The 26,230-nt window shown below is 67.5% G+C and overlaps 2 protein-coding genes across 7 annotated transcripts; one reads left to right on the forward strand and one right to left on the reverse strand.

Moving 5' to 3' along the window:
- Window positions 1–967: 967 nt before the first annotated feature.
- Window positions 968–12,075, reverse strand: EMID1 (EMI domain containing 1). 6 transcript variants are annotated; one of them, XM_039561359.1, is made up of 15 exons: window positions 11,915–12,075; window positions 9,643–9,756; window positions 9,452–9,555; window positions 7,079–7,165; window positions 6,929–6,990; window positions 6,701–6,827; window positions 6,330–6,428; window positions 6,015–6,152; window positions 5,424–5,510; window positions 5,285–5,337; window positions 5,146–5,199; window positions 4,542–4,586; window positions 4,416–4,460; window positions 2,788–2,878; window positions 968–1,198 (listed from the first exon to the last, which is right to left on the reverse strand). In XM_039561359.1, exons 1-15 carry the CDS (start codon window positions 12,058–12,060, stop codon window positions 1,068–1,070), a joined length of 1,383 nt encoding a protein of 460 aa, XP_039417293.1. In that variant the 5' UTR covers window positions 12,061–12,075; the 3' UTR covers window positions 968–1,067. The 6 variants fall into 6 exon arrangements, with proteins under 6 accessions (XP_039417293.1, XP_039417294.1, XP_039417290.1 ...); XM_039561360.1 differs by lacking the exon at window positions 2,788–2,878 and adding an exon at window positions 3,815–3,899; XM_039561356.1 differs by lacking the exons at window positions 2,788–2,878; window positions 6,701–6,827; window positions 11,915–12,075 and adding exons at window positions 3,815–3,899; window positions 10,138–10,984.
- A 3,405-nt stretch (window positions 12,076–15,480) lies between these two features.
- On the forward strand, window positions 15,481–25,764 carry LOC120410861 (E3 ubiquitin-protein ligase DTX1-like). The gene is given in 11 exon segments (XM_039561336.1): window positions 15,481–15,538; window positions 16,848–17,610; window positions 20,897–21,364; window positions 21,367–21,555; window positions 23,018–23,078; window positions 23,204–23,364; window positions 23,567–23,628; window positions 23,756–23,914; window positions 24,305–24,466; window positions 24,548–24,637; window positions 25,200–25,764. Coding segments are annotated over 10 exon segments (1,836 nt in total). The 5' UTR covers window positions 15,481–15,538; window positions 16,848–17,351; the 3' UTR covers window positions 25,425–25,764.
- The last annotated feature ends 466 nt before the right edge of the window (window positions 25,765–26,230 follow it).

Raw genomic sequence — 26,230 nt, forward strand, 5'->3', positions numbered from 1 at the left:
CCATCCCCATCCCACCCCATCCCACCCCATCCCACCCCATCCCACCCCATCCCATCCCATCCCCATCCCATCCCCATCCCATCCCATCCCATCCCATCCCATCCCATCCCATCCATCCCACCCCATCCCATCCCATCCCCATCCCATCCCATCCCAATCCCAATCCCCATCCCCATCCCATCCCATCCCATCCCATCCCATCCCCATCCCAATCCCCATCCCCATCCCCATCCCATCCTCATCCCATCCCATCCCTATCCCCACCCCATCCCATCCCATCCCCATCCCATCCCATCCCATCCCATCCCACCCCATCCCATCCCATCCCCACCCCATCCCATCCCCATCCCATCCCATCCCATCCCCACCCCACCCCATCCCCACCCCATCCCCACCCCATCCCACCCCATCCCATCCCATCCCATCCCATCCCATCCCACCCCATCCCATCCCATCCCATCCCATCCCATCCCATCCCATCCCATCCCATCCCATCCCATCCCATCCCATCCCCACCCCATCCCCACCCCATCCCACCCCATCCCATCCCACCCCATCCCATCCCATCCCATCCCATCCCCATCCCATCCCACTGTGACCCCCTCCCGCCCCTGTGTCAGCGCCCACCCCCATAGGTGCCCACGTCACCTGGGAGGTCCCTGGCGCACCCAGTGACACCACAGGACACAGATTTGGGGACATTTAATGACCTCGCGGGTCCCAAAGCAGCGAAGCGCACGGCGCAGCGGGGTCCCCACCCGGGGGGATCCCCACCGCCAGCCCCCCCACTCCCCTCCCGCAGCCTGCGGTGCCCGGGGTGGGGCTTGGGATGGGACAGAATCCATCTCCCCGGAGCTGCACCTCGGAGGGAGGGGACAGAAACGGGGCTGGGGACACCCCTTGCCCTCCCTGGGGGGCTCAAGCAGCAGCGATGGGGGCGAAGCGTCGTGGAGGGGGGGGCAGGTTGGTGCCGTGCCACCATTAGCACCAAGAGGGGGGACGGGGGGTGACCCCATCCTGCTCCCCAGGGTGGCACGGGGGTGGCCTGGGTGACACCCCTGGCTCTGTCACGGCTCTGGGGGGGCCCGGCGGGGGGGGGTGACGATGCGGTAGGGGGGCTGGCCACTGCCACGCTTGCCACGGGGCAGCCCGGCGGTCGCCGTGTCGCGGGCGCCGCTGCCCGAGCCGGACTCTGGCTCTGCGGGAAGAACGGAAAGGGGTGTCAGGGAATGGGATGTCACCCCTCCCTCCAAAAAATCCCCAGATCAGCGCTGGGGGCTGTGGGTGGGGGTGTCCGGCCCCACAGAAATGGGGGTCGTGCCCCCCCCCCACCCCCGTGGCTCTGGGTGTCCCCAGGGATTGGGGACACCCACCCGAGGACCCCCCCCGGCTGGCACCCCTGCCTGGCACCCCCGGTTGGACCCCTGTGGAAAAGCGCAGCTGGAATGGGGAGGGGGGATGAGGGTGGAGGGCACCCGCCGTCCCCAGCTTGGCACCCTGGCACGGGGCGGGTGGGCACCGGGGCATCCCTTGGGACAACGGGAGCTCCGGGAGCTGCTCCAGTCCGAGAGGGTCTCCATGGGCTCCCCTGAGCCTGGGGGGCTCCGTGAGTCTCCCTTGGCTTGAGAGGGTCTCCATGGGCTCCCTTCTCCAGGGATTTCCTTGAGCCCTGGGGAGCTCCAGCGTTTCCCTTGGCTCAAGAGGGTCTCCGTGGTTGCCCCTCTCAATCCAAGGGGAGCTCCATGATCTCCCTTGGTTCCAGAGGGGCTCCAGAGTTTCCCTTGGCCCTGGGGGGCCTCCATGGGTCCCCTTGATCCAAGAGGGGTTTCCATGGTTTCCTTTGGAGTGACAGGGGCTCCGTGGTCTCCCTTGAACCTTAAAGAGCTCCAGGGTTCCCCTTGGTCCGGGAGGATCTCCATGGGCTCCCTTGCACTGAGAGGGTCTCTCCATGGGCTCCCTTAAACCTTGGGAAGCTCCAGGGAGGCTCCCTCAGTCCCAGAGGGTCTCTCCATGGTCTCCCTTGGTTTTGGGAAAGGCTCCGTGGTGCTTCTTGAGCCTTCAGGGAGTTCAGGGTTTCCCTTGCTTCAGGAGGACCTCCATGGGTGTTTCTCAATCCAAGAGGGGATCCGTGGTCTCCCTCGGGCCTGGAAGGCTCCCTTGGATTGAGAGAAGCTCCATGGTCTCCCTTGAACCTTGGGGAGCTCCAGAGTTTCCTTTGGCCCACAGGGATCTCCATGGTTGCCTCTGTCAATCCAAGCTTCTCCCTTGGTCACCTCTCTCAATCCAAGAGGTTCTCCATGGTTCCCTGTCTCAATCCAAGAGGATCTCCATGATCACCTCCCTCAATCCAAGAGGTTCTCCATGGTTCCCTGTCTCAATCCAAGAGGATCTCCATGATCACCTCCCTCAATCCAAGAGGTTCTCCATGATCACCTCCCTCAATCCAAGAGGTTCTCCATGGTTCCCTGTCTCAATCCAAGAGGATCTCCATGGTTGCCTGTCTCAATCCAAGAGGTTCTCCATGGTTGCCTGTCTCAATCCAAGAGGATCTCCATGATCACCTCCCTCAATCCAAGAGGTTCTCCATGGTTCCCTGTCTAATCCAAGAGTTTCTCCATGGTTGCCCCTCTCAATCCAAGCAGGTCTCCAAGCTCTCCCGTGGGCCCGGAGCTCTCCAGTGTCCCATTCCCGGCGGCTCCAGCCCCCCGTGCTCCACGCCCGCTCCCGGGGGTGCCGTGGCGCTCCGGGCTCATGCGGGGTGGGGTGGGCTGGGGCGGGGGTGGTTACCTGGCCAGATGATGGCTTCCAGCAAGGTGACCCTTCTAGCCAGGACCTCCAGCCGGGCCTGCTGCCGCAGGAGGGTTTGGAAGCTACTGGCCTGGGGGAGAGGGAGAGAGCAGAGCAGAGCAGAGCAGAGCGGGTTGGCCCCGCGGCAGGCACGGGATGGGGACAGGGGATGGGGACAGGGGATGGGGACACGGGATGGGGACACAGCACGGCAGGGGTGGCACAGCATGGCGGGGGGGCACGGCAGGGGTGCGGCCCCAGCGGGATGGGGGTGCTGGGGCACGAGGAGGGGGTGCCAGGTCTCCCAGGAGGGGTCATCCCGGTCTCAGAGGGGTGCCGGGGGCTCCCCCACCCCTGTGGGTCCATGGGGACAGGAGGGTCCCTTGTGCTGGCCCTGTGGCAGGCGCTGCTGGCTTGATGTCCCTGACAGTGCCCTGATGGGGACATTGATGTCCCCAACCTGGGGGTTCTCCCTCTGCCACCCCCCAGCACGCTGAGCCCCCCGACACGTCCTGTGTCCACAACCTGTCCAGGGGGACACTGATGTCCCCAGCTGGGGGTGCTCCCTCTGCCACCCCTGGCACACTGAGCTCTCCAGAACATGGGGGGACATGTCCCCAACCTGCCCAGAGGGCCACCGAGACTGTCACAGGTGTCCCTGCCCGAGGTGGGCAGTGCCTGGGGGGGCTCTGGGTGCCCAGCTGGGGGTGAGGGTGGGGGGGGTCCTGGTGGCCTTTCCTTTTAGTGGTCCCCAGTGCTGGCCATGATGTCACCATGTGGGTGATGCCATCATGCATGGCTGATGTCATGATGGCCAAGGGCCACCGTGATGTCATGGGGGCCTGGTGTCCTCCCGGCAGGGATGGGGGTCCCTGTCCCCCTGTGGCAAAGAGGAGGGGCTGCCAAGGGTCCCCTCCCTGCAACTCCATGACATCAGCAAGCTGAGGGCCACCATGACGTCACGGGGACCTGGTGACCTGCTGGCAGGGGTGGGGGTCACCCCCGGGGTCCCCATCCCCCTACTCACCATAGAGCCCAATCATTGTTTCCAAGATTAAAACCCTCTCCGCTAAAATCTTCAGCGCCTCGCGGAGCTGGTGCAAACCCTCCCCCTGGGGAAGAGAGGGACGGGGTGAGGGGGGCTGCACCCCAAATGGCCCCAGGCCACCCCCATGGGGGGAGCAGGGAGGGGACACGGGGACCCCCCAACTCCTGGCACCCCCTGACTCACCACGACACCAGGGGAAGGAGTGGGGGCACCCCCGGGAGGGTCCGAGCCCACCCTGTGCCCCCTGTGCTGGGTGGGGGGCTGGCACTGTGCCCCCATCACCCTGCTCAGGTGACATTGGCACAGCCTGGGACCCCCAGTGCCACCGTTGGGCTGCTGGGGATGAGATGTGGCACTGGGCAGAGCTGGGGACCCCCATGCCACCACTGGGGACCCAGGGACAAGCTGTGGGGCACTGGGAACAAGTGGGGACCCTGAGGACATCATTGGGGTCCCAGAGACGAGATGCAGAGGACAGCAGGGAGGGGGCCGGGGTCCCCCCACACCCATCACGTCCCCAACCCAACCCCTGTCAGTACCGTGTCCCCCTCCCGTCCCCGGTGTCGCCGGTGCCACTCACCCAAGTGCCCCTGTCGCCCGGCTCGCCCCGGGGGCCCGGCTCGCCCTGAAACACAGAGAGGAGAGGGCCTGGCAGCGGGGGGCACGGGGGGCTGCGGCCGGGGGGGACCCCACCCCACCCACGTACCTGCGCCCCGTCCTGCCCGCGGCTGCCCGGGTGGCCCTGGGGACCCTGCGGGGGGACAGAGCCCGTCAGCACCGGGGGGCACGGCCAGACCCCCACCACGGGAGATGCTGGCAGACCCCCCTGAGACCCCACACCAGACCCCCCAAAGCCTCCGTGACCGCACATCAGATCCCCCCCATCTCACCCCCAAACCCAGCCCCAGCCATCCCAAATCCTGCCCGCAGCCCTGAACCCCACCCCCCAAACACCCCCATGGCCCCCAGCCCCATGCTGGGGGTGGCTTTGGAGCGGGGGGCACAATCCTGGGGACGCTGCCCACATCCACGCCCCATGGCGGGGTCCCAGCTGCCTGTCCCCACCGAGGGACCCTGGGGCCAGCGGCTTGGGGCCACCCAGCATGGCAGGAAAGGGGTGTCTGGAGCAGAGGTGGCCCCCCCGAGCCCCCCCACGCTGTCACCCCAGCCCGGCACGGCCACCGCAGAGGACACCAGTGGCTGCCCAGGTGGCCTTGGGGACCCTGCGGTGGGGACAAAGCCTGTCAGCAGCCAGGGGACACAGCGAACCCCCCCGGCTCGTGTCACAGTGCGGGGCTGGGGGGACTCACCCTGTCCCCCTTCTCCCCGGGGGGCCCGGCAGCTCCAGGCACTCCTGCTCTGCCCTGTGCGAGGACAAAGTTGGGGCCATCAGCCCTGGGGGGACAGCGGGGTTCAGCCCTCCCCGTGCCCCCCCACCCCAGCACTTACATCGGGTCCTGGGGGGCCAGGGGGACCAATGGGACCTGGGGGGCCGGGGGGACCTGCAAGGAGAGGGGAAACAGCTCAGCCCCACATGGGGACACCTGAAAGTGTTGGGGGGTGACAAAGGAAGGGGGTACGCTCTCACCCATCGGCCCCACGGGTCCGGGGGGTCCCATGGGACCCACAATGCTCCTGGTGGCTTCGGTGAAGGTGTTGGAGAGGAGGGGGTCCCCTGGGGGGAGAATGGAGGGAGGCGTTTGGGGCCAGGCCCCCTGCAGCTCCCAGCATCACCTGGGGACACGGGGGGACCCCATTCCCGTCCCCTGCTCTCCCCCCCGTCTCGTCCCTGTCACCCCAATGTTGGCAGGGGGTCCCCAGCTCTTCCATGTGCCCCCCACCTCATCCCTGCAATCCTGGTGGTGTCAGGGGTGCCCGGCTGTGCCCAGTGCCCCACACTTCATGTCTGAACCCCAATAATGGCAGGGGGGTCCCCAGTGCTGCCTAGCACCCCACACCTCAACCCTGGGACCCCAGTGACAGCAGGAAGGTCCCCAGTGCTGCCCAGCACCCCACACTTCATCCTTGGGACCCCAATGACAACCAGGAGGTCTCCACACCACCCCCAGCCCTGGTGATGCTCAGCCCCCCCAACCCGGCTCTGCCCCAGTCCTGCCCCCAACCAGCCCCGTTTTTGGGGTCACACTGGGAGGGGATGCCCCACCCCAGCCCCCCTTACTGGGCTCGGCCAGCCGGGGAATCACTGGCCCCACAGGGGCAGGGGGGCCCGGGGGGCCGGGGGGCCCGGGTAACCCCTTCTCTCCGGGGAGCCCCCTGGCTCCATCCCGGCCGGGTGGTCCTGGGGGGCCGGGGGGACCTGCAGGGAGGAAGAGGAGGGTGAAGATCAGGGGGTGCCCAAAGCTGTGCAGCGCTGGAGCCCTTCCGAGCCCCCAAACTGCTGCATGGCCCCCCCCCAGGATCTGCCCACCAGGAAAGGGGGGGCTCGGCTGCGCCAGGCACCGGGCTGGGGTCCCCCACACTGTCTCCCCCTTACCTGGTGGCCCCACTGGACCCTTCACTCCAGGAATTCCCGATGGTCCCCGTCCCCCTGCGTCACCCTTGGAGCCGGGGGGTCCCCTCCAGCCGGGCGTCCCTGCGGCAGAGCAGCGCCCTGAGGGGGGGACCCCGGGGACAGCCCCTGGGGGTGCCCCCCACCCACACCCGGTCCCCACCATCAGCCACGCCCTCCCCAGAGCTGGCCTGTCCCCGCGGGTGGCTCAGTGTCACCACTACGGACAGCTGCGGTGGGACAGCATCGCATTTCCCCTAAAGTGAGGGGTCCTGCACCCTCCCAAATACTGACAACACCCGGCTGCGTTCCCAGCCCTGTGGGTGCTGCCGGGTGTCGCTGTCACCCTGCCTTACCGTCATCCCCGGGGCTCCCGCGGGCGGCCGGGGACCCCCAGAGCTGCCCGGCCTCGGGCCCCCTGCCCGGGGTGCTGCCTTTGGGTGCTGCTGGGGTGGGGGGCTCGGCCACCGCCAGCCGGGCCACCTGGCAAAGACACAGGAGGGATGGGTGACAGCAGGGGGCACAGGGTGACCCTCCCCCAGGGGGTGCAGGGGGAGGTGGCCGGACCCCAAATTGGGACTTGCCTGTGCCTCGAGGGTGGCGAGCCGGGCTGTCAGCTCCCCGATACGGCTGCAGTTCAGGCACCCTGTGGGGGAAATTGGGGGGCACAGGCTGTGGGGTGGGGGGCACCCAGCCCTCTGTGCCCACCCCAGCGGGTTTGGGGAGGGACCCACCTGAGAAGGCCGTGGGGTGCAGGAGGGGCCGGCGCGGGGCTGAGCTGGGGCGCCCGGTGTCCCGCAGGGTGAGGAAGGTGGGAGCCTCTGCCGAGGAAAGGGGGGTCAGCCTGGGGGTACCTTCCTGCTGTACCTCCCTCCAAAACACTGCGGGGTGCAGGGCCCCATCCTCAGAGCCTCAGACCCCCAGTCCCACCCATAACCCTGAGGCAGGATCCCCCAAACCCACCCACGGTCTTGAACCAGACCCCCGAAACACTCCATGACCACACACCAGACTCCCCCAACCCACAACCCTCCAAACCCACCCACGGTCCTAAACCAGACCCCACAAATCTCCCCATGATCCCCCCCCAATCTCACCCCCAAACCCAGCCGCGGTCATCCCAATCCAGCCCTGAACCCCACCCCCCAAACACCCCCATGGCCCCCAGCCCCATGCTGGGGGTGGCTTTGGAGCGGAGGGCACAATCCTGGGTACGCTGCCCACATCCACGCCCCACGGCGAGGTCCCAGCTGCCTGTCCCCACCGAGGGACCCTGGGGCCAGCGGCTTGGGGCCACCCAGCACGGCAGGAAAGGGGTGTCTGGAGCAGAGGTGGCCCCCCCGAGCCCCCCCACGCTGTCACCCCACCCCGGCACGGCCACCGCCGTGCTGCAGGGGACAGCCCTAAGTGGGGCCAGATGTGGGGCAGGCGGCCAAGCATGAAGGGAGGAGGAGGAGGAGGAGGAGGAGGAGGAGGAGGAGGAGAGAAAGAGAAGGAGGAGGAGGAGAACGCCCCGCCCCCCCCAGAGCTGCTCCCACCCACTGCCTCCGCACGCCCCGTGTCACCCGCTGTCCTGCAGGCCCTCAGTGCCACCCCAGGGTGTCCCCACCCCTGGGTGCCACCCGCTGCCTCACAGCCCCGGATCTCACGGAGCTGGGACCCACAGCAGGGTCCTGGGGAAGAGGGAGGAGGAGGACGAGGAGGAGGAGGAGGAGGAGGAGGGGGATGTGGTGACAATGGGGACAAAGGACCCCCCTGTCAGGAGCTGGCAGCGCCCATCCCCCTCCGCACAGCACAGCCTTGCACCCATTCAGCCACTGCCCACCCGGACCCGGCCACTCGTGGGTGGGGGCCACACCCCCCTTGTGGGCACTGCCACGCCGAGAAATGTCCATCTGTCCGTCCACCCACGCCCCATCCATCGGCTTTTTCAGCTCCCCACCCTGGGCACATCCCGATGGCCACCCACCCCTGTCCATCCACTGCCCCGCCCACTGGGATGTCCCTGTCCAGCCACACACAGGGACACTCCTGCACCCACCCAGGAAGATCTATCCAGCCACCTGTCCACTCATCCATCTGTCCATGGGCACAGCCAGCCATGGGAGCATCCACCCACTCGCCCACCCATGGGAGCATCCATCCATCCATCCATCCATCCATCCATCCATCCATCCATCCATCATCCATCCATCCCTCCATCCATTCATCATCCATCATCCATCCATCCATCCCTCCATCCATCCCTCCATCCATCCCTCCATCCATCCATCCATCATCCATCCATCCCTCCATCCATTCATCATCCATCATCCATCCATCCATCCATCCATCCATCCACCATCCATCATCCATCCATCCATCCATCCCTCCATCCATCCATCCATCCATCCATCCCTCCATCCATCCATCCAACCCTCCATCCATCCATCCATCCATCCATCCATCCATCCATCATCCATCATCCATCCATCCATCCATCCATCCATCCATCATCCATCATCCATCCATCCATCATCCATCCATCCATCCATCATCCATCATCCATCCATCATCCATCCATCCTCCATCCATCCATCCCTCCATCCATCCATCCACCATCCATCCATCCATCCAACCCTCCATCCATCCATCCATCCATCATCCATCCATCATCCATCCATCCATCCATCCATCCATCATCCATCCATCATCCATCCATCCATCCAGCCATCCATCATCCATCCATCATCCATCCATCCTCCATCCATCCCTATCCATCCATCCATCCATCCATCCATCCATCCCTCATCCACCCATCCATCATCCATCCCTCATCCACCCATCCATCATCCATCCCTCCATCCATCCATCCACCCATCCATCCATCCATCCCATCCGTCCATCCATCCATCATCCATCCATCCATCATCCACCCATCCATCCATCCATCCCTCCATCCATGAATCCATCCCTCCATCCCTCATCCATCCATCCATCCATCCCACCCATAGGTCCCTCTCCTCACCCACGCCCACCAGCGGCAGCAAAGGCCACGTCCCACAGCCCCTGAGTGCCACCTCCCCACCGAGGCCGTGCAGAGGACCTCCATCCCCGCCGGCTCCCACCTTCCTCGCAGTTGGCTCCGGTGTGTCCGGGGCAGCACCGCCATTCCAGCGCCGTCAGTGTCCTGTAGGCCACCCTGTAGAGGGGCCGGACCACGGCGCGGTAGCTGCGGCACAGAGGGGCAGCGCTCAGGCCCATCCTGGGGGCATCCCGGCTGTCCCTGCTCCCAGGGGACTCCGGTGGCCCCGCTCACCTGCCCCCGCTGCAGGCCAGAGGCCAGCGGCAGCCCTGGAAGACCCTCTGGAGGAAGGTCCCATTCTGGACGTGGCACGACACCGTCCGTGTCACCGTGTAGGAGCACCAGTTGCTGGAAGGGAAACCACCGATGTCACCAGCCCTTCCTCGGGGACACCATGGAGGTGCTGCTGCCACCCAAATTGCCACCCTGGGAGATGCCCATCCCCAGTTTTTGGGGTGCCCTGCTCTAACACACGGAGGGAGCTGGGGCCCCACATTCCTGCTGCATTCCCGGCATGGTGCTGGCGCCAGCCAGCTTGGAGCGGGGCCCGGAGCCCCCCCGCACCCCCAGTCCACCCCACACAAAGGCTCCTTTCTTCTGCCCCACATGCCAGGCTCTGCCCACCCCCGCCCTGGGCACCCCAGCCTCAGTTTCCCCCTGCAGAGGGGGACACAGCAGTGCCATGACGCCGAGTGTGCCCATCCCCGCGGCAGGAAGGACTCGCCGTACCCTCGGCAGCTCCAAACTCAAAGGCTGCACAATTTGGGTCAAAAACGATCTTTTCGGGACCGCTGCAGTGCTGCAAGGAGGGAGGCGGTGGCAGCAGGGACGAGCGGGCGCCGCGGGGGGACAATTGTCTGGGAGGTGCCGGAGGGATGGGGGAGAGCGGGGTGGCACAGGGCTTTCCGGCTGGGCAGCGTCCCAGGCGGGCACCGTGCCAGGCCTATGGAAGCGCCGAGCCCGCCGGAGCTGTCGCCACGCTCCCGCTGCCACCCTGCCATGCCAAGGGGGTCCCGGGTGCCATCGTCTCCCTTGGAGGGGCACCCGGCTCCTGGGCGGTGCCAGCTCCAGCTGTGGTAATGCCTGTTGGGATGGGATGGAGACGGGTCCCGGCTCGTTTCCCAAGGGGAATGCCCTCCCAGGAGCAGCACAGGAGCTGGCGGGCTTTGGCATGTGAGCGCCCGTGTGGCCTGGTGTGACCCCGGCCCACCCAGCACCGCACTGGCACCGAGGGGGTCCGGGCTCGGGGGCCAGGGCTTGTGCCCACCCGGGGTAAATCCCACACCACGCTTGGCACCGAATCCCACCCCCATTCCCAAAAGCAGCCGCTTGGCTTTGTGCCCCCGACTTGGGCACGTGGGATCGCAGCGATGCACCAGGGAGGGAGGGGTGGGATGCGGTGGAGGCTCCTGGGTGCTGGGTGCTGGCCTGGGGGGTCCCGGGGGGACACGACAGGGTGGTGCCAAGGCGCCGGGAGCTTCCTGGGCTTGGCCGGGAGGGGAAGGGGAAATGAGGCGGCTTCTGCCCATCGCCTCACCGAGCCGAGCGGAACCGGGAGGTCCCGGCAATCCGGTGCCGGAGACACGGCCAGAGCCAAGGGCTTCCTGTAAACAACCCCCCCTCCCGCCGCCATCCCCCCGCCGCTGCGGCGGGACAGGGACTGCAGCCCCCCACAGCACCCACAGAGCCCCGGGCTGGGCCACCTCCAAGGGACGGGCAGGACCCTGGGGCTGGGGGCCCTGGGGCTGGGGACTTTCACTCTTCACCGACTCCAGCATTCCCAGTATGCCCAGCATTCCCAGTAGTCCCAGCATGCCAAGGCAGCCCCAGTATCCCAATACGCCCAGGCAGTCCCAGGCATGTTCCAGTAGTGCCAGTAGCCCCAGTAAGCCCAGGCAGCCCCAGGATCCCAAAATGCCCAGGCAGCCTCAGCGTGTCCCAGTATGCCCGGGCAGCAGCTCCAGTAGCCCCAGCACCCTGCTAATCCTGGCAGCTCTGATAGCCCCAGTGAGTCCTGCTAGACCCAGTAACCCCCCAGTAATCCCCCAGTAAGTCCTGCTGGCCCCAGCAGCTCCCAGCCCCAGTAAGTCCAGCTAGCTCCAGTATCTCCCAGTACCCCCAGCAGCCCCGGCAGCATGGCCCACGCAGCCCCTCCCTGGAGAGTCCAGCGGCCAGTGCCCCCACTCCATGGTGGCCCCACGCCTGGTACAGAGCCCCGCAGTACCCACAGACCCCCGTGCCTGATGCCCCCTATACCCGATGCGCCCATGCCGGGCACCCTGGACCCCTGGTACCCACAGACGCCCGGAGCCCCCCAGGTGCCCACATCCCTACGTCCCTGGTGTCCCCCCGTGCCCGGAGCTCCCCTGATGCCCTCGGTGCCAAGTACTCGGAGTCCGCAGTACCCGCAGCTGCCGGTGCCTGGTGCCCCTCGGCAGCCGGTCCCCCCCAGCAGGCGCTGCCCCCGTGCCCGGTGCCCGCATCCCCGTGTCCCCGGTGCCGGTACCTGCGGGCGGCGGGCGGCAGCAGGGCCGGGCTCCAGGCGGCGGCGGGCAGCGGCAGCAGCAGGCAGAGGGACAGGCAGAGCCCCAGGGCTGCGGGCAGGGCTGCGGGCAGGGCCGGGCGGCGGCAGCACCCCCGGCCCCCGGCCATGCCGCTCCGCGGGCTCGGCGCTGCCCGGCCACCGGCACCGGCACCGAGCGGGCGGCGGGGGAGGGGAGGAGGAAGGAGGAGGGATGGAGGAGGAGGAGGAGGGATGGAGGAGGGATGGAGGAGGGACCCCCCGCCTGCCCCCCCGCCTGCTCCCCCTCCTTCCGCCCCGCCGGCACGGGGGTCCCGCTGGCGGGGCGGACTCGGGGGGCGAGGGGGAATTTGGGATGTTGGGGGGACAAACCGGCCCGGGGTGGGCAGGAACGGGGGACCCGGGGATGGCTCAGCGCGGGGAGGGGGCGCGATACGGGGCTGGGCTCGGCCTGTGGGAGCGACTGGGGACCGGTGTGAGAGTGGGGACACACGCGTGTGCGGGACCGTGGGTGTGCACCCCTGTGCGTGTGGACTTACACACGCGTGTGCACACAAAATTCACGTCCGTCCGTTGTTCTACACGCTTTTACACAGGCAGAATCCACGTTTGTGTCCATGGATTCACACACATGTGGCACACAAAATTCCCATTTGCCCATTGTTTTACAAGCTTTGACACACGCGGAATCCACACGTGTGTGTGTGTGTGTGTGTTTGTGTCCCTGGATTCGCACCCGCGCGTGCACACAGGATCCACGTTTGTGCCCATGGATTCGCTCGCGCGTGTGCACACCCAGGTGTGTTTGTGCCTGCGTGCGCCTGCGTGTGTGTGCACGGCCCGGGTGTGTGTTCACCCAGCCACCCACTCACCCTCCTGTCTGTCTGTCCGACCGTCTGTCTGTCTGTCTCCCGCTGCTCTTCCAGCTGCCTCTGCCATGTGTGTGTGCGTGTGTGTGGTCCCCGTGTCGGGGTGTGCAAGCACGCTCTGTGTGTGTGTGTGTGCATGGGTGTGCGCGGGTGGTCCCCGCCGGGAGGCCCCACAGACTGTCAGTCTGTCAGTCTGTCTGTCTGTCTGTCTGTAGCACCCCGGGACCCCCCACCTTGTCCTCTGTGGGGTGTGGCTGTCCCCAGCACACAACTCCCCCCCCGGTGGGGACACAGGAAGAGCTGGAGCTGGAGCGCTCCCCCCAGGGACCCGCACCCATGGGGGTGTTTGGGGTCACCGCCACCCCTCCCAGGCCCCCGCGGTGTCCTTGGGGTGGGGCCCACGTGCTGATCACCCTCGTGGGTGCCGCAGGAGCCGAAGGTCACCCGCGCTCCTGCTCAGACTAAACACGGCTGCGGCGGCGCCCGGGGTCCGGGGGTGCCCGGGGGTGGGGACAGCGGGGTCCTTGCCCCGGGTGATGCACATGTGTGTCCCCCCTAGAGGGAGGGCCAGCCTTGGCTGCACAGGATCTTGTCCCCAAGGCCCTAAATGACGCCCACCCGGCCCTGGGGTCCCCCACCATGTCCACCCCCTGTCTGATGGCTTGAGCCCCTTCAGGTCCCTGTGCCGTGGCCCTGTGCCACCTCTGTGTTCCCATCACAGCTCCATGTCCCTTTATCAAGTCCCAGCTCCATGTCCCTGCTCTGGCTGCAGGTGCCCATGCCGTGTCCCTGCCCTTGGTTTATGTCCCCATGGCATGACCCAGCTCTGTCCCCGTGCTGTGTCCCCCCGCCAGCACCAGGTGCTTATGCCATGTCCCATTTCCAGATCTCTGTCCTGTCTCCATGTCCCCATCCCATCTCCGTGTCCCCACGCCGCATCCCTGCCCCGTGCCCGGCCGTGGGGTGCCAGCCCCGCATAAGACCCGAGCACAGCTCATTGCACCGATGGCAGCGGGTGGCCCCTGCCCGTGCGGGCTGGCAGGGAGCCAGTCCCCCATCGTGGGGACAGGAATGGGGCCGGGTGGGTGTTCCCATGCCCGACCCCGCTCCGCCGGGACCCCCCGGGCTGCCACGCCACGTGCCCGAAGCCGCCAGGTGGCACTGCGAGGCCACCGCGGCCATCGCTGCCCGGCCCCCAGCACAACCCTAACCCAACCCTAACCCTGTCCCCAAATCTGTGCCTCCGTGGGCACAGCCCCAGTATCAACTCCCCTGTCCCAAATCTGTCCCTTCCTAGGCACAGCCATAGTGACAACTTCCCCAGCCCCACATCTGTCCCCAAATCTGTCCCTCCATGGCACAGCCAGAGTCACAACTCTCCTGTCCCCGGATCTGTCCCCAAATGTCTCTCCATGGGTACAACCGCGGTGTCAACTCCCCTGTCCCCAAATCTGCCCTGCCATGGGCACAGCCATGACAACTGCCCTGCCTCCAGATCTGTCCCTTCATGGTCTCAGCTGGAATGACAACTCCCATCCCCAGATCTGTCCCCAAACCTGTCCCTTGGCGGGCAGAGCCACGAACCCGTGGCTGAAGGGGACAGACACTGGGGTGTCCTTGTGGCTCAGGGCCTCCTGCCACCTCCTGTGCCTCAGTTTCCCCACAGGGCTGTGGGAAACACCTGTCCTAAGGGGGGACAAAGTGTCCCCCCATCAGGGTGGTACACCTGGGGAACAACCTCCCATGGGTTGTGTCCCCAGTGTGGGCACCCAGCCCCAGTTTAGATGCCCAGTCCCCAGTGTGTGTCCCTGGTCCGCCACGTGTGTCCCCGCTGTGGGTGCCCAGTCACGGTGGGTGTCCCTGGTCCTGGTGTGTCCCTGGTGCCCTGTGCACGGCCTTGTGCATGTGCCCTGTGTGGGTGCCTGGCCCTGGTGTGAGTGCCCAGTCCCAGTCCCGGTCCCTGGTGCAGATGCCAGGTCCTCTCTGTGTCCCCAGTGTGTGACCCTGGATCTCTGTGTGTCTCCAGAGTAGATGCCTGGTCCCCAGTGCATGCCCCCACTGTGGGCACCCGGCCATGGTGTGTGTCCCCAGTGGGAGTGCCTGGCCCTGGTGTGGGTGCCCAGACCCTGTACAAGTCCCTGGAATCCGTGCCCAGTCCCTGGGTGTGTCCCCAGTGCGGGTGCCCGCTCCTGGAGTGTGTCCCTGGTACCCCACATGTGGCCCTGTTGCAGGAGCCCGGTCCCTGGTGTGTGAGCCCAGTGGATGCCCAGACCCAGCAGAGGTCCCCGGTGCAGATACCTGGTCCCCTACGTGTCCCAGGTGTGTCCCCGCAGTGCCCAGAGCATGTCCCCGCTGTGAGTGCCCGGCCCCGGTGTGGGTGCCCGATCCCAGGACGGGTTCCCGGTGCAGACACCCGGTCCCAGTGGTGCCCCCGGTGCGTGTCCCAGCTTCCCCGACCATGACTCCGGTCCCGATGCACGCCTCCGGCGCGGATGCCCGGTAATACCCCGTGCGTATTCCCGATCCCGGTGCAGATGCCCGCTCCCTCGTGCGTGCCCCCGCTCCCCGGCGCGCGTTCCCGGCGCGGGTGCCCGCGGCCGTGCGCGCCGCCGGTGCCGGTGTCGGTGGCTGCCTGGCGCTGGCTGAGCGCTGCCGCCGCCCGGCCCCGCGCCCGCCGCCGCCGCCGCCGCCGCTGCTCCCGGTGCGGCTGCGGGTCCCGGCGCGGCTGCGGCCGCCGGAGGTAACGGCGCGGGGGCCGCGGCTCGGGGCGGCGGCGGCCATGGCGGGGCGGGGGGGCGGCTCGGGGGGCGGCGGGACCGGGCACCGGCGGGCGGGGGGATGCCGTGCGTCGCGGGAGACCGGGCACCGGGGTGGGGGGACGAGGCACCGGGGGGGCTGGGGCTGCCGTGTCTCGGGGGGACCGTGCGCCGGAGGGATGGATGGGGGCTGCTGTGCAGCGGCGGGGACCGTGCGCCGGGGGGGGACACAACAGGCACCGAGCGGGGGGAGCCTGCCGTGCTCGCGGATACCGTGCGCCGGGGGGGCCGTGCGCCGGCGGCTTGCGGGCTGCCGTGCGTCGTGGGGGACCGGCCACCGGCGGGGGACCGTGCACCGGGGGGCTGCCGTGAGGCGGGGGGGGACGGGGACGGGGGGCACCGTGCACGGGGGCCAGGCCTGGTCTTTCAACCCCCCCATCCACGAAGAGCAGCCGGGCCCCGGTTTGGGGGGGCTGCTGGCGCCGGGGCTCGTCCCCACCGCGCGGTCCGGGGGGGCTCAGGGCTGGGGTGAGGGTCCCCCTCTCCGCGGTGCTCGGGGTCACGGCAGGCGCTGGGCTGGGTGCACACGCGTGTGGGGTGCGCGGTGCGTGTGAGCACGGCCGAGCCGGAGCTGTGGCCGTGTGTGTGTCCGCGGGGGGGTTGTTGTGCTGCCGGGGCTCCCCGTGTCTGTCCGCGCCTGTGTCGGTCCCGCTGTCTGTCCGTGTCACCGGCTGTGCGTGTGCCAGCGCGTGTGCCCGTGTCTCTCGGTGTCAGTGTGTCTGTGCGTGCCCGGCCGTGGCCGTCCCTCTGTCTGCCTCCTGTTTGTGCAGCCAATCCCCCCTTGCCCGGGCCCCCCACCCGCCGCCGTGGGGCTGGGGGTTGCCGTGGGTGGGATCGGGGCCGGCCAGGAGCGGGGGGCCGGGATCACCCCCGACCCGATGCCTGCAGTGCAGATCATAAATCAGCGGCGGCTGGAGCGGGATCCAGGGCCCGCGGGCTCTCCGGCACCCAAAGCACCGGCGCGGGCAGCGATGAGGCTTTCCCGGGCTCGTGGGACCCCCAGCAGCCCCCCAGGGCCGAAAGCAGGGTGGCCTGTCCCCCCCTGTCCCCGTTGTCCCCGCTGTCACGCTGGAGGCCAGCAGCCGGCCGGGGCTGGCAAGCAGCCCACGCTGCCAGGGCTGCGGGCACCGCGGCCTCGCTGCCCGCCGGCTCCGCGGGGCGATGGGGACGGTCCCCCAGCTGCCACCCGCCTGGCGGTACCCGGGTGACCCGCGCTGTGGCCCTGTTTTGCAGGTGATACCCCCCTCAGTTGCCACCAGTGACGTGCTGGGCGGCGGGGACAGCCGTGGAGCCACCGAGGACGTGGGCTGAGCAGCAGGACACGAGGAGGAAGAGGAGGAGTGGGTGTCTCGGGGACAGCTCCGTGGCTGCGTGTCCCCATCACCGCTCACAAACACCACCATCCCTGAGCCGACGCAGTCTGCGAGGTCCTGGTGGCTTTTTGGAGCCTGAGCCCTGCCAGCACCGCGGGGAGGAGGAAGGGCCGGGGAAGACGTGCTGGGTGATGGATGGCCCCAGCCCCGCGCGGCGGCCTCGGGGGAGCGGGACCGGGCGGCTCGGGGACCTCGGGGAGCTGGCTGGCAGCACCCGCCTCTGCAGAGCCCCGCAGCGCCCGCTGCACTGAGCTCCGGAGCCCGCAGCCGGCGGGAGCCCCGAGGAGGATTTGGAGGGGCCCCGGGTGACCCCCGCGTCGCCGTGCCGGGGGATGGTGCGGGGCTGAGCCGCCGTCCCCCGGGCATGGCACGGCAGGGCTCGGGGGCCATGCTGGCCTCGGGGGGCCTGGGGTTCCCCCCCCAAAACCTGGCCCGCGTGGTGGTGTGGGAGTGGCTGAACGAGCACGGGCGCTGGCGGCCCTACTCGGCCGCCGTGTGCCACCACATCGAGAACGTGCTGAAGGAGGACGCCCGTGGCAGCGTGGTGCTGGGACAGGTCGATGTCCAGCTGGCGCCCTACGTCATCGACCTCCAGTCCATGCATCAGTTCCGGCAGGACACGGGTAAGGGGTTGGCGTCGAGCCAGGAACATCCAGCCACCCGTCCGTCCTTCCATCTGTCCGTCCGTCCATGCAGCCATCCATCCACACGGCCATCACTCCCTCTCTCTCTCCTTCCACGTCTCCATCCTTCCACCCACTGGTACATCCCTCCCTCCCTCCCTCCCTCCCTCCTTTCCTCCCTCCGTCCTTCCATCCCGCCATACTTCCATCTGTCCTTCCATTCCCCCCCCCGTGTGTATCTGTCTGTCTGTTGTTCCATTCATCCGTGAATCTGTCACTTCATATCTCTTCGTCTGTCATTCCTTCCATCCATCCATCCATCCATCCATCCATCCATCCATCCATCCATCTTTCCCTCACTCCTTCCCTGCCAGCGTATCTCTACTTACTCATCCATCATTTCCTTCCTTCCTTCCTTCCTGCCTTCCTGCCTTCCTTCCTTCCTTCCGAATTCCTTCCTTCCTTCCTTCTCTCTACTTATTTGTCCATCACTTCATTCCCGTATCCCTCCATCCCTCCCTCCATCCCTCCATCTGCCCATCCATCTGTTCCCTCTCTCCTCCCCTCATTCTCCGGGGCTCTGGTTCCCCCATAGGCCCTTCCAGGCTCCTCAGCCCTTTCCTTTCCCACCCACCACAGACCCCCATCCTGGAGGGACATGTCCCCACATCCCTCCATGCCCTCCGCTCTCCGTGGGGTGCTGTGGTGTGTCCCACTATCCCACTGTCCCCTCATCCTCCCCTCCAAGCTGCTCCATCCCCAGGGAAGTGGGAAGGCCCCAGTTTGGACACTGGGAGCAGTGGTGGGCACTGGGATGGTTGCAGCTGTGCTGGTTGGTGCTGCAGCAGCGCATCCAGGCCACGTATCCTGTGGGAAATCAGAGCTGGTCCCACACTGGGACCAAGCCCAGACCCCATTAAACGTGTCCCTGTCACGGTGTGACCCATTAAACTGGCACGTGCCGGCGGTGCCGTGGGGGATGTGCCGTTCCAGGTGCATTCCTGCCCATCCCTGCATCCCTACCCAGGGCAGGATCCGGTCCAGACCAGGCAGAGCAGGCAGAGGACCTGCCACACATCAGGTGACACCCCTAAACTTGCCTGGGGACACCCCACAGCCGGACCCTCATGGTTGTGCCACCTCAGCCCAGCCACCGATGCCATCATTCCCAGTCCCCAGGGATGCCAAATGACCCCGAGTGTGGAAGTGGCTCGTGCCATGGGCTGGGGACCAAAGCAGGGACCTGCCACCTGCCTCTGCCATCCAGCCTGGCTCTGAATCCGTCTCCAGCTGGTCACGGACTTGGCAAAGGGCAGCTTGGCACCTGCAGCCCTGAGTCAGCGAGGACGCCGGCACGACCCGGAGGGTCCACGCTGACTCAGAGCTGCGGGAGCCACCGGGACACCCTGGCTGTCCCCATGCCACCTCCTGCCAGCTTTGGCCAGGACCCATTCTCTGACAGCACCTGGCATCGCGTCCCACGGCCACAATGCTGGGTATTCCTTGGGGACATGTGCCCCCGGTGGGGCCATGAATGGATTTGGGGTGGCAAAACAACTCTTCCCAGGGTGTCCCTGGGTACCACGGTCCCTGTGCCAGCAGGGCTTGGGGACAGGGATGCTGAGAGAGCGACCTCGGTGTCCCCAGGGGTGTCATGGCAGGGGATGTGGCCATTGTCCTCAGCATCGTGTGCCCCATCCCTGTATCCATCTCTCCCCATCCTCCCTTCCCACGGGTGAGGCCCAGGCTTTGGAGGCTGTCACATGGCTCGTGGAGCTCAGGGACAAGAGGGTCCCCTGAGCTGAGGGTGCTCCTGGTGCCTGCTGTGACATGGGGACCCAGGGAAGGTCGGCAGGAGGTTGGGGGCTCAGGGGCCTTGGCCGACGCAGTGCCTGGGGACAGAGAAACCCAGTGACGGAGGGAAACGAGGTGACCCCGTTCCGAGAGTGGGGACGTGCGTCCCCTCCCGGTGGCCCTGGGGACACTGGCTTGGCCCTGCGACTCTGGCATGGCTGGCAGAGGGGGCAGGGGCTGGGGGCTGGGGACAACTGGTGGCCCCTGGGGACCAGGAGCTGCAGCTGCATGTGCCAAGGGGAATGGGCTGGTCCTCACGTGTCCTCTGGGGGATGTGGCATTTGGGATGGGGATGTGAGGGGCAGGGGGATTCGGGATTTGGGATGGGGATGTGAGGTGCGAGGGGATACAGGAAGGGGGTGTGAGGGGCAGGGGGATGCAGGATGGGCATGTGAGGAGCAGGGGGATTTGGGATTTGGGATGGGGATGTGAGGGGCAGGGACCTGTGGGGTGCAGTTGCGAGGACCAGTGGGTCCGGGATGTGTATATGGGCGGGATGTGGGACACAGATGCAAGGAGGCAGGCAGGGCTGGGAACTGAGGTGGGATACAGGACACGGATGTGAGCGGAATGGGGATGGCAGTGGGCAGTGGGGCGTGGGTGTGAGCGGGCAGTGGGGTGTGAGCGGGCAGTGGGGTGTGAGTGGGTGTGAGTGGTCAGTGGGGTGTGGGCAGGAGCCAGCAGTGGGATTTGGGGTGTGGGCAGGAGCGGGCAGCAGGGCCCCCCCTCTCCCCTCCTGCGGCCCCGGCGGAGCTGCCTCAGCACAAGGCAGCAGCTGGGGCCTGGCTCTGCTGCCTGATGCGGCCGATGATTAATGACCGTTAATTAGTGCCGTTAATCGAGCTGGGCAAACCGTGCCGGCGAGGGGATAGACAGGCCCCGTGCCGGGGGGGCACTTGAGGAGAGGGCTGCGATGCCTCCCCCCATGGCGGAGCTGCAGGATCCAGCTCCAGCCCAAACGAGTGGCGAGGGGCTGGGGTGGGGCCCTGTGGGACAATCCCTGGCTGTGTCACTGCCAGCGCCAGCAGCTGTCAGGAAACCTCTCCTGACCGGGAAATGCTTCCCCTGCCCCGGGACGGCCACGGGGAGGGGAGGGTGGGCTTGGACCAGAGAGATGGAAAAAAGCTGGGAAAAGCACAAGAGCTGAGCAGCATCGCCCTTCCCAGGGCATCCGGGACGATGATCCCGAGGGTTGGCAGCCACTCTGTCACCAGTGGCGGGTTGAGGGTGGGATGCATCCATAGGGAAGCACTTGGGTGCAACGGGGATGCATCCATAGGGAAGTTGGTGTTGCGAAGGGGCAGAGTGGCTGTTGTCCTCCAAAGCTCCTCTGCATCCAAATCCCCGCGGGATGCCGGGCTCGCAGTCGGACACAGAGGTGTCTGTGTCGGCGGGGGTCCCTCCGCCGGTGTCACCCCCGCTGTCTCCCCAGGGACCATGCGCCCCGTCCGGAGGAACTTCTACGACCCCTCCTCAGCGCCGGGCAAGGGAATCGTGTGGGAATGGGAGAACGACAACAACTCCTGGACTCCCTACGACATGGACATCTGCATCACCATCCAGAACGCCTACGAGAAGCAGCACCCCTGGCTGGACCTCTCCTCCCTGGGCTTCTGCTACCTCATCTACTTCAGCAGCATGTCCCAAATGAACCGGCAAACGCAGCGCAAGCGGCGGCTGCGGCGCCGCATGGACCTGGCCTATCCCCTCACCATGGGCTCCATCCCCAAGTCGCAGTCGTGGCCGGTGGGCGCCAGCACGGGCACCCCCTGCTCGTGCCCCCAGTGCCTGCTGGTCAACAGCACCCGCGCCGCCTCCAACGCCATCCTGGCCTCCCAGCGCCGCAAACTCTACCCCGGCGCCGTCCGCCAGAGCAGCACCTTCGCCGGGGGAACCCTGTGGCCGGCGGGACGGGGACGCCGGCGGTGGTGGCGGGGGCGCGGCCAAGGGTGAAGGGCTGCGGGTGGCCGGCGCGGGGTTTGCCCCCGGGCAGGGCGTGCCCAGCGCGGCTCTGCCCGGGCTCAACAACCTCAACCGGCCCGGGACGCAGCGCGGGGCCGGACTGGGCGCCAGGGCCACTGTCCCCCCCGGGTAAGATGGGTGGGTGGGGAGGGACGGCCGGGGTGTCACCGAGGCGGGGGGATGCAGGGATGGGCACACAGAGGGGGGAAAGGGGTGGTGGAGGTGGCTCCTCCCCGGCTGTCACCTCGCAAGCAGCTCTTGCGGCACCGTGGCACCTCCAGCCCCGGGGTCCCCACCCTGGGGATGTGGTGGGGGTACGGACACTTGGCTCATCCCAGTGGTTCTTGGATCCCTGCAGAGGGGATGTGGTGATCCGTGCTGTGCCGTGTCACACTGTGCCATGCTATGCTGTGCCAGGCCGTGCCATGCTATCCATGGCAGACGGAGAGCATGGAGTGCCTGGCCCCAGGGGAACCGTGTCCCCAGTGCCAGCATGGGCTGTGTCACCCAGCTCCTGATGCCACCAGGCAGATCCCTGGGGAGGGCACAGCTGTGGGGAGGGAGCACAGCCCCGGTGTCCCTTCCCTGGTGGGAATGATTCACCAGGGGGGTCCAGGTGGGCAAGCAGACCCCCGGAATTGTGTCCTGGTGGGTGTCCCTATCCTGGCACCCACATCCTCACGGCTGTACCCCGTGGTGGGTTGGCCTGGTGTTCCCCTCAGGACCAGGCTGGGGGAACAGGTGGCTTCTCTGAGCCCCCGGCAGCTCGTGGCACATTTCCTTCCCCTGCTCTGTCCTGCTTTCACTTCCGTGTGCCGGGCGCTGGGCTGAGCAGTCCTTGTCCCTGTCCCCATCACTGTCCCCCTGTCCTGGCACATACCTATGGACAGGTGGGAGGGGGTTTGGAAGACCCTGGGATGGGGCTGGGCCCCCATCACTGCCCCGACCTTGGTGTGAGTACAGGAGCTTTGGGAATGAGGAAAAACACCCTCAGCCCCAGCTGGGGTGGGAGGGGATTTTGGGATCAGGGAGGGCGATGGGGGCTGTTCCCATGCTGCTGAGCTGGGCAGCAGGAGCACTCGGGACTGGGCTCTGCTGGGCTTCCCCCCCTCCCTCCCTCCCTGTCCCTGGCACACCCGTCCCCAGCTCCCCCCTGCCCCACATGCACTGTCCTTGGCACGGTGACACCGGTGCTACCTGCTGCTGGCAGCCCCCGGAGGGTGGGGGGTCCCTGGGGAGCACACGAGGGGCGGCACTTCCCTGCAGGGACCGTCGGGATACCCTGACAAGGCCCCTACCCTGGGTGGAGGAGGACGTGATGCCACCGGTGCCATTGGGTGCCCAGAGATGGACAGGTGGCACGGGGTGACAGCCCCGTGGGATGGGACAGCAGCCCCCCAGGCTGGTGAGGGGACACCCTGCCTGTGTCCCATGGGGAGGACCCTGCCTGGGGACAGTGCCAGCAGCCCCCAGGGGACACTCTGCCCTGTGTCCCACGGGGATGCTGCTGCTCTGGGGCCGTGCCATGCGAGGAAGGGACGGTGCCAGCCCTGCCAGCCCGGCTGAGCCCCCTCCCCTCCCATCTCCTCAGGGTCCCAGCGCTCCCGGCAAGAACCTGAACGGCTCTGGCCCCGTCCATCCCGCCCTCGCAGGTACGGGGGGTCCGGCCCAGCGGCGCGGTGTCACCGCGAGGTGCCAGCGTGGGCGGGGAGCGGGGGACACTGCCGGGGGGTGGGAAGGACGGACAGACGGACGGACAGGCGCTCTCCCGGCGCAGGGATGACGGGGATCCTCATGTGCGCCGCCGGGCTGCCCGTGTGCCTGACCCGCGCCCCCAAACCCATCCTGCACCCGCCGCCGGTCAGCAGAGCGACATCAAACCTGTCCCCGGCGTCAACGGCATCTGCAGGAAAACCAAGAAGAAGCAGCTCAAGAGGAGTAAGGAGCCACCAATGTCGCAGCGGGATCAGGGCCGGGGGGGCACGCGGAGGGGGACGGAGGGACCCCCGAGCGGTTTGCCTGCGGTTGGTGCCCATCGCTGCTTTGTGCCACGTGGCGGCGGAAGGCGGCAGGGCTGTCCCCGTCCTGGTGGCAGGGCGGTTGTGGCACCGCGGGCAGGCTCTGATGTCACTCCCCTCAGGTAAGACCCCCGAGGACGTGGTGCGCCGCTACATCCAGAAGGTGAAGAACCCCCCGGATGAGGTGAGCGTGTGGGGGGGGGGGTTGGCTCTGGGGGGCTTGGGGGGCTCCGGGAGGCTCAGGCAGGGGACGGGCAGAGAGCCGGGGGTGACCCCTCATCCCCCCTGGATGCTGATCCCGTTCCCGGCAGGATTGCACCATCTGCATGGAGCGGCTGGTCACCTCCTCCGGCTACGAGGGCGTGCTGAGCCCCAGGGGCATCAAGCCGGAGCTGGTGGGCAAGCTGGGCAAGTGCGGGCACATGTACCACCTGCTGTGCCTGCTCGCCATGTACAACAACGGCAACAAGGTCAGCCGCGCCCCGGGGCTGGGTGGGTGTCGGGCGGGGCGCTTGGGGGTGCTGGGTGGGTGTTGGAGTGGGTGTGAGAGGTGTTGGGTAGGTGCAGGGGTGGGTGCTGGGGGGTGCTGGATGGGTTCTGGGTGTTGGGGTGGGTGCTGGGGAGTGCTGGGGCGTTCCGGGTGGGTGCTGGGTGTTGGGTGGGTGCTGGGGCGTTCCGGGTGGGTGCTGAGGGGGTTCTGGGTGTTGGGTGGGTGCTGGATGGGTGCTAGGTGGGTGCTGGGGAGTGCTGGGGCGTTCCGGGTGGGTGCTGAGGCGGTGCTGGGTGTTGGGTGGGTGCTGAGGGGGTCCAGGTGGGGTGCCGGGTGGGTGCCACCCCTGACGCCCCCGCGGTGCCCCCAGGACGGGAGCCTGCAGTGCCCCACCTGCAAGGCCATTTACGGGGAGAAGACGGGCACGCAGCCCCCCGGGAAGATGGAATTCCACCTCATCCCCCACTCCCTCCCGGGATACACCGACTCCAAAACCATCCGGATCGTCTACGACATCCCCACCGGCATCCAGGTGAGGGGGGGATCCCCGGCTGGGATGGGCACCCCCATCCTGTGCCGCCCCCAGTCACCCCCTGTCCCCTCACCCACCCAGGGCCCGGAGCATCCCAATCCCGGGAAGAAATTCACGGCACGAGGCTTCCCACGGCACTGCTACCTGCCCGACAACGAGAAGGGCAGGAAGGTGAGACCCCGATGGGATGGGATGGGATGGGATGGGAAGAGAAAGAAGAGTGGGATGGAATGAGATAGGAAGGCACAGAATGGGAAGGGATGGGGTGGAAGGAGGAAGGATGGGATGGGAGGGAGTGGGGAAGGGAAGGGAGGGGATGGGGTGGGATAGGATAGAATGGGGAGGGATGGGATGGGATGGTTAGTGCTGGGGTGGGATGGGATGAGAAGAGAAAGGATGGGATGAGGTAGGAAGAGAAGGGATGGAGTGGGATGGAAGGAGAATGGATGGGACGGGAGGGAATGGGATGGGCTGAGGAAGAGAAGGGATGGGATGGGAGGGATAGGATAGAATGGGAAGGGATAGGATAGGAGAGAGAGGCTGCAGCTGCACTGGGTGGGATGGGGCTGGCGAGCGCCACAGCGAAGGGTGGCATCCTGTGGGCACCGTGCCGGGGCTGAATCCCACCCCGGGGGCTGAGGCTGGGGCTGTGCCAGCGGGAAGAGGTGCCGGGGGTGCCGGGTGGCCGTGCCCGTCCATCCAGCTGGGCGAACCATGGCCGTGCCGGCCGCAGGTGCTGAAGCTGCTGATCGTGGCCTGGGACCGGCGGCTCATCTTCACCATCGGCACCTCCAACACCACGGGCGAGTCGGACACGGTGGTGTGGAACGAGATCCACCACAAGACCGAGTTCGGCTCCAACCTGACGGGCCACGGCTACCCCGACCCCAACTACCTGGACAACGTCCTGGCCGAGCTGCTGGCCCAGGGCGTGTCCGAGGCCACCCTCAAGGACTGAGGCCGGGCTCGGGGGCTCCCCTCGCCCCCGTGTCCCAGCCCGTGCCACCGCCGCCTGCGCCGCTTCACCGCAGCCCCGCCCGGCGGGCTCCTCCCCGTCCCGGGCCACCCGGTGCCACCCACCACGTGTCCCCGTGTGCGTCTGTCTGTCGCCCCGTCCCGTCCCGGCTCGCCCCGCTCTCGTGGCGATAGCGTCGTGGTCTTTTTCTACCCGTGGCCTCTTTGCGCGTCTGTGCCACCTGTGTCACCCGTGTCACCCGCCGCTGCCCCGCGGAGCCGCGCACAGCCGGTGCCATGTACATCTCTGTGTTACAGAATACACCCCGTGCCGGGCTGCTGTCCCCGCGTCCCCTCTGTGGCCCCACCGGCGTCCCTGCCCCTCCCGGGGCGGGCTGAGGGGGGAAGGCTGGGGGGTGCCGGGGGTCTCGGGGCAGGGAGGGGACTTGCGGGTGGCTCCGAGGTCTCGTCGCGGTGGGCGAAGGCGGCGTGGGCGATGTCCAGGTCTCGCAACACCTCCTGCAGCCTGTCCCCAACGGGTCCCCCTGCACCCCAGGGTGGGGTCAGGGCCCGGCACCCACCTGTGGCATCCCCCAGCAGCCACCTGTGGCACCCACCCGCGGCCCCCACCCCCCTGACAGTCCCCCTGGCACCCACCCCGCCCCGCATCCATCCCCGACACCCACCCGTGGTGTCCCCCCCGCCCCCAGACCACCCCACCCCACCCGGTCCCCCCGTGCCATCACATTCCCACCCCGTGTCCCCACCACCCGCCAACCCCCCGGACCGGGTGTGTGCCCGTGTGTCCGT

Source organism: Corvus cornix, chromosome 15 (assembly GCF_000738735.6).
Source record: "Corvus cornix cornix isolate S_Up_H32 chromosome 15, ASM73873v5, whole genome shotgun sequence".
Classification (NCBI taxonomy): Eukaryota; Metazoa; Chordata; class Aves; order Passeriformes; family Corvidae; genus Corvus; species Corvus cornix.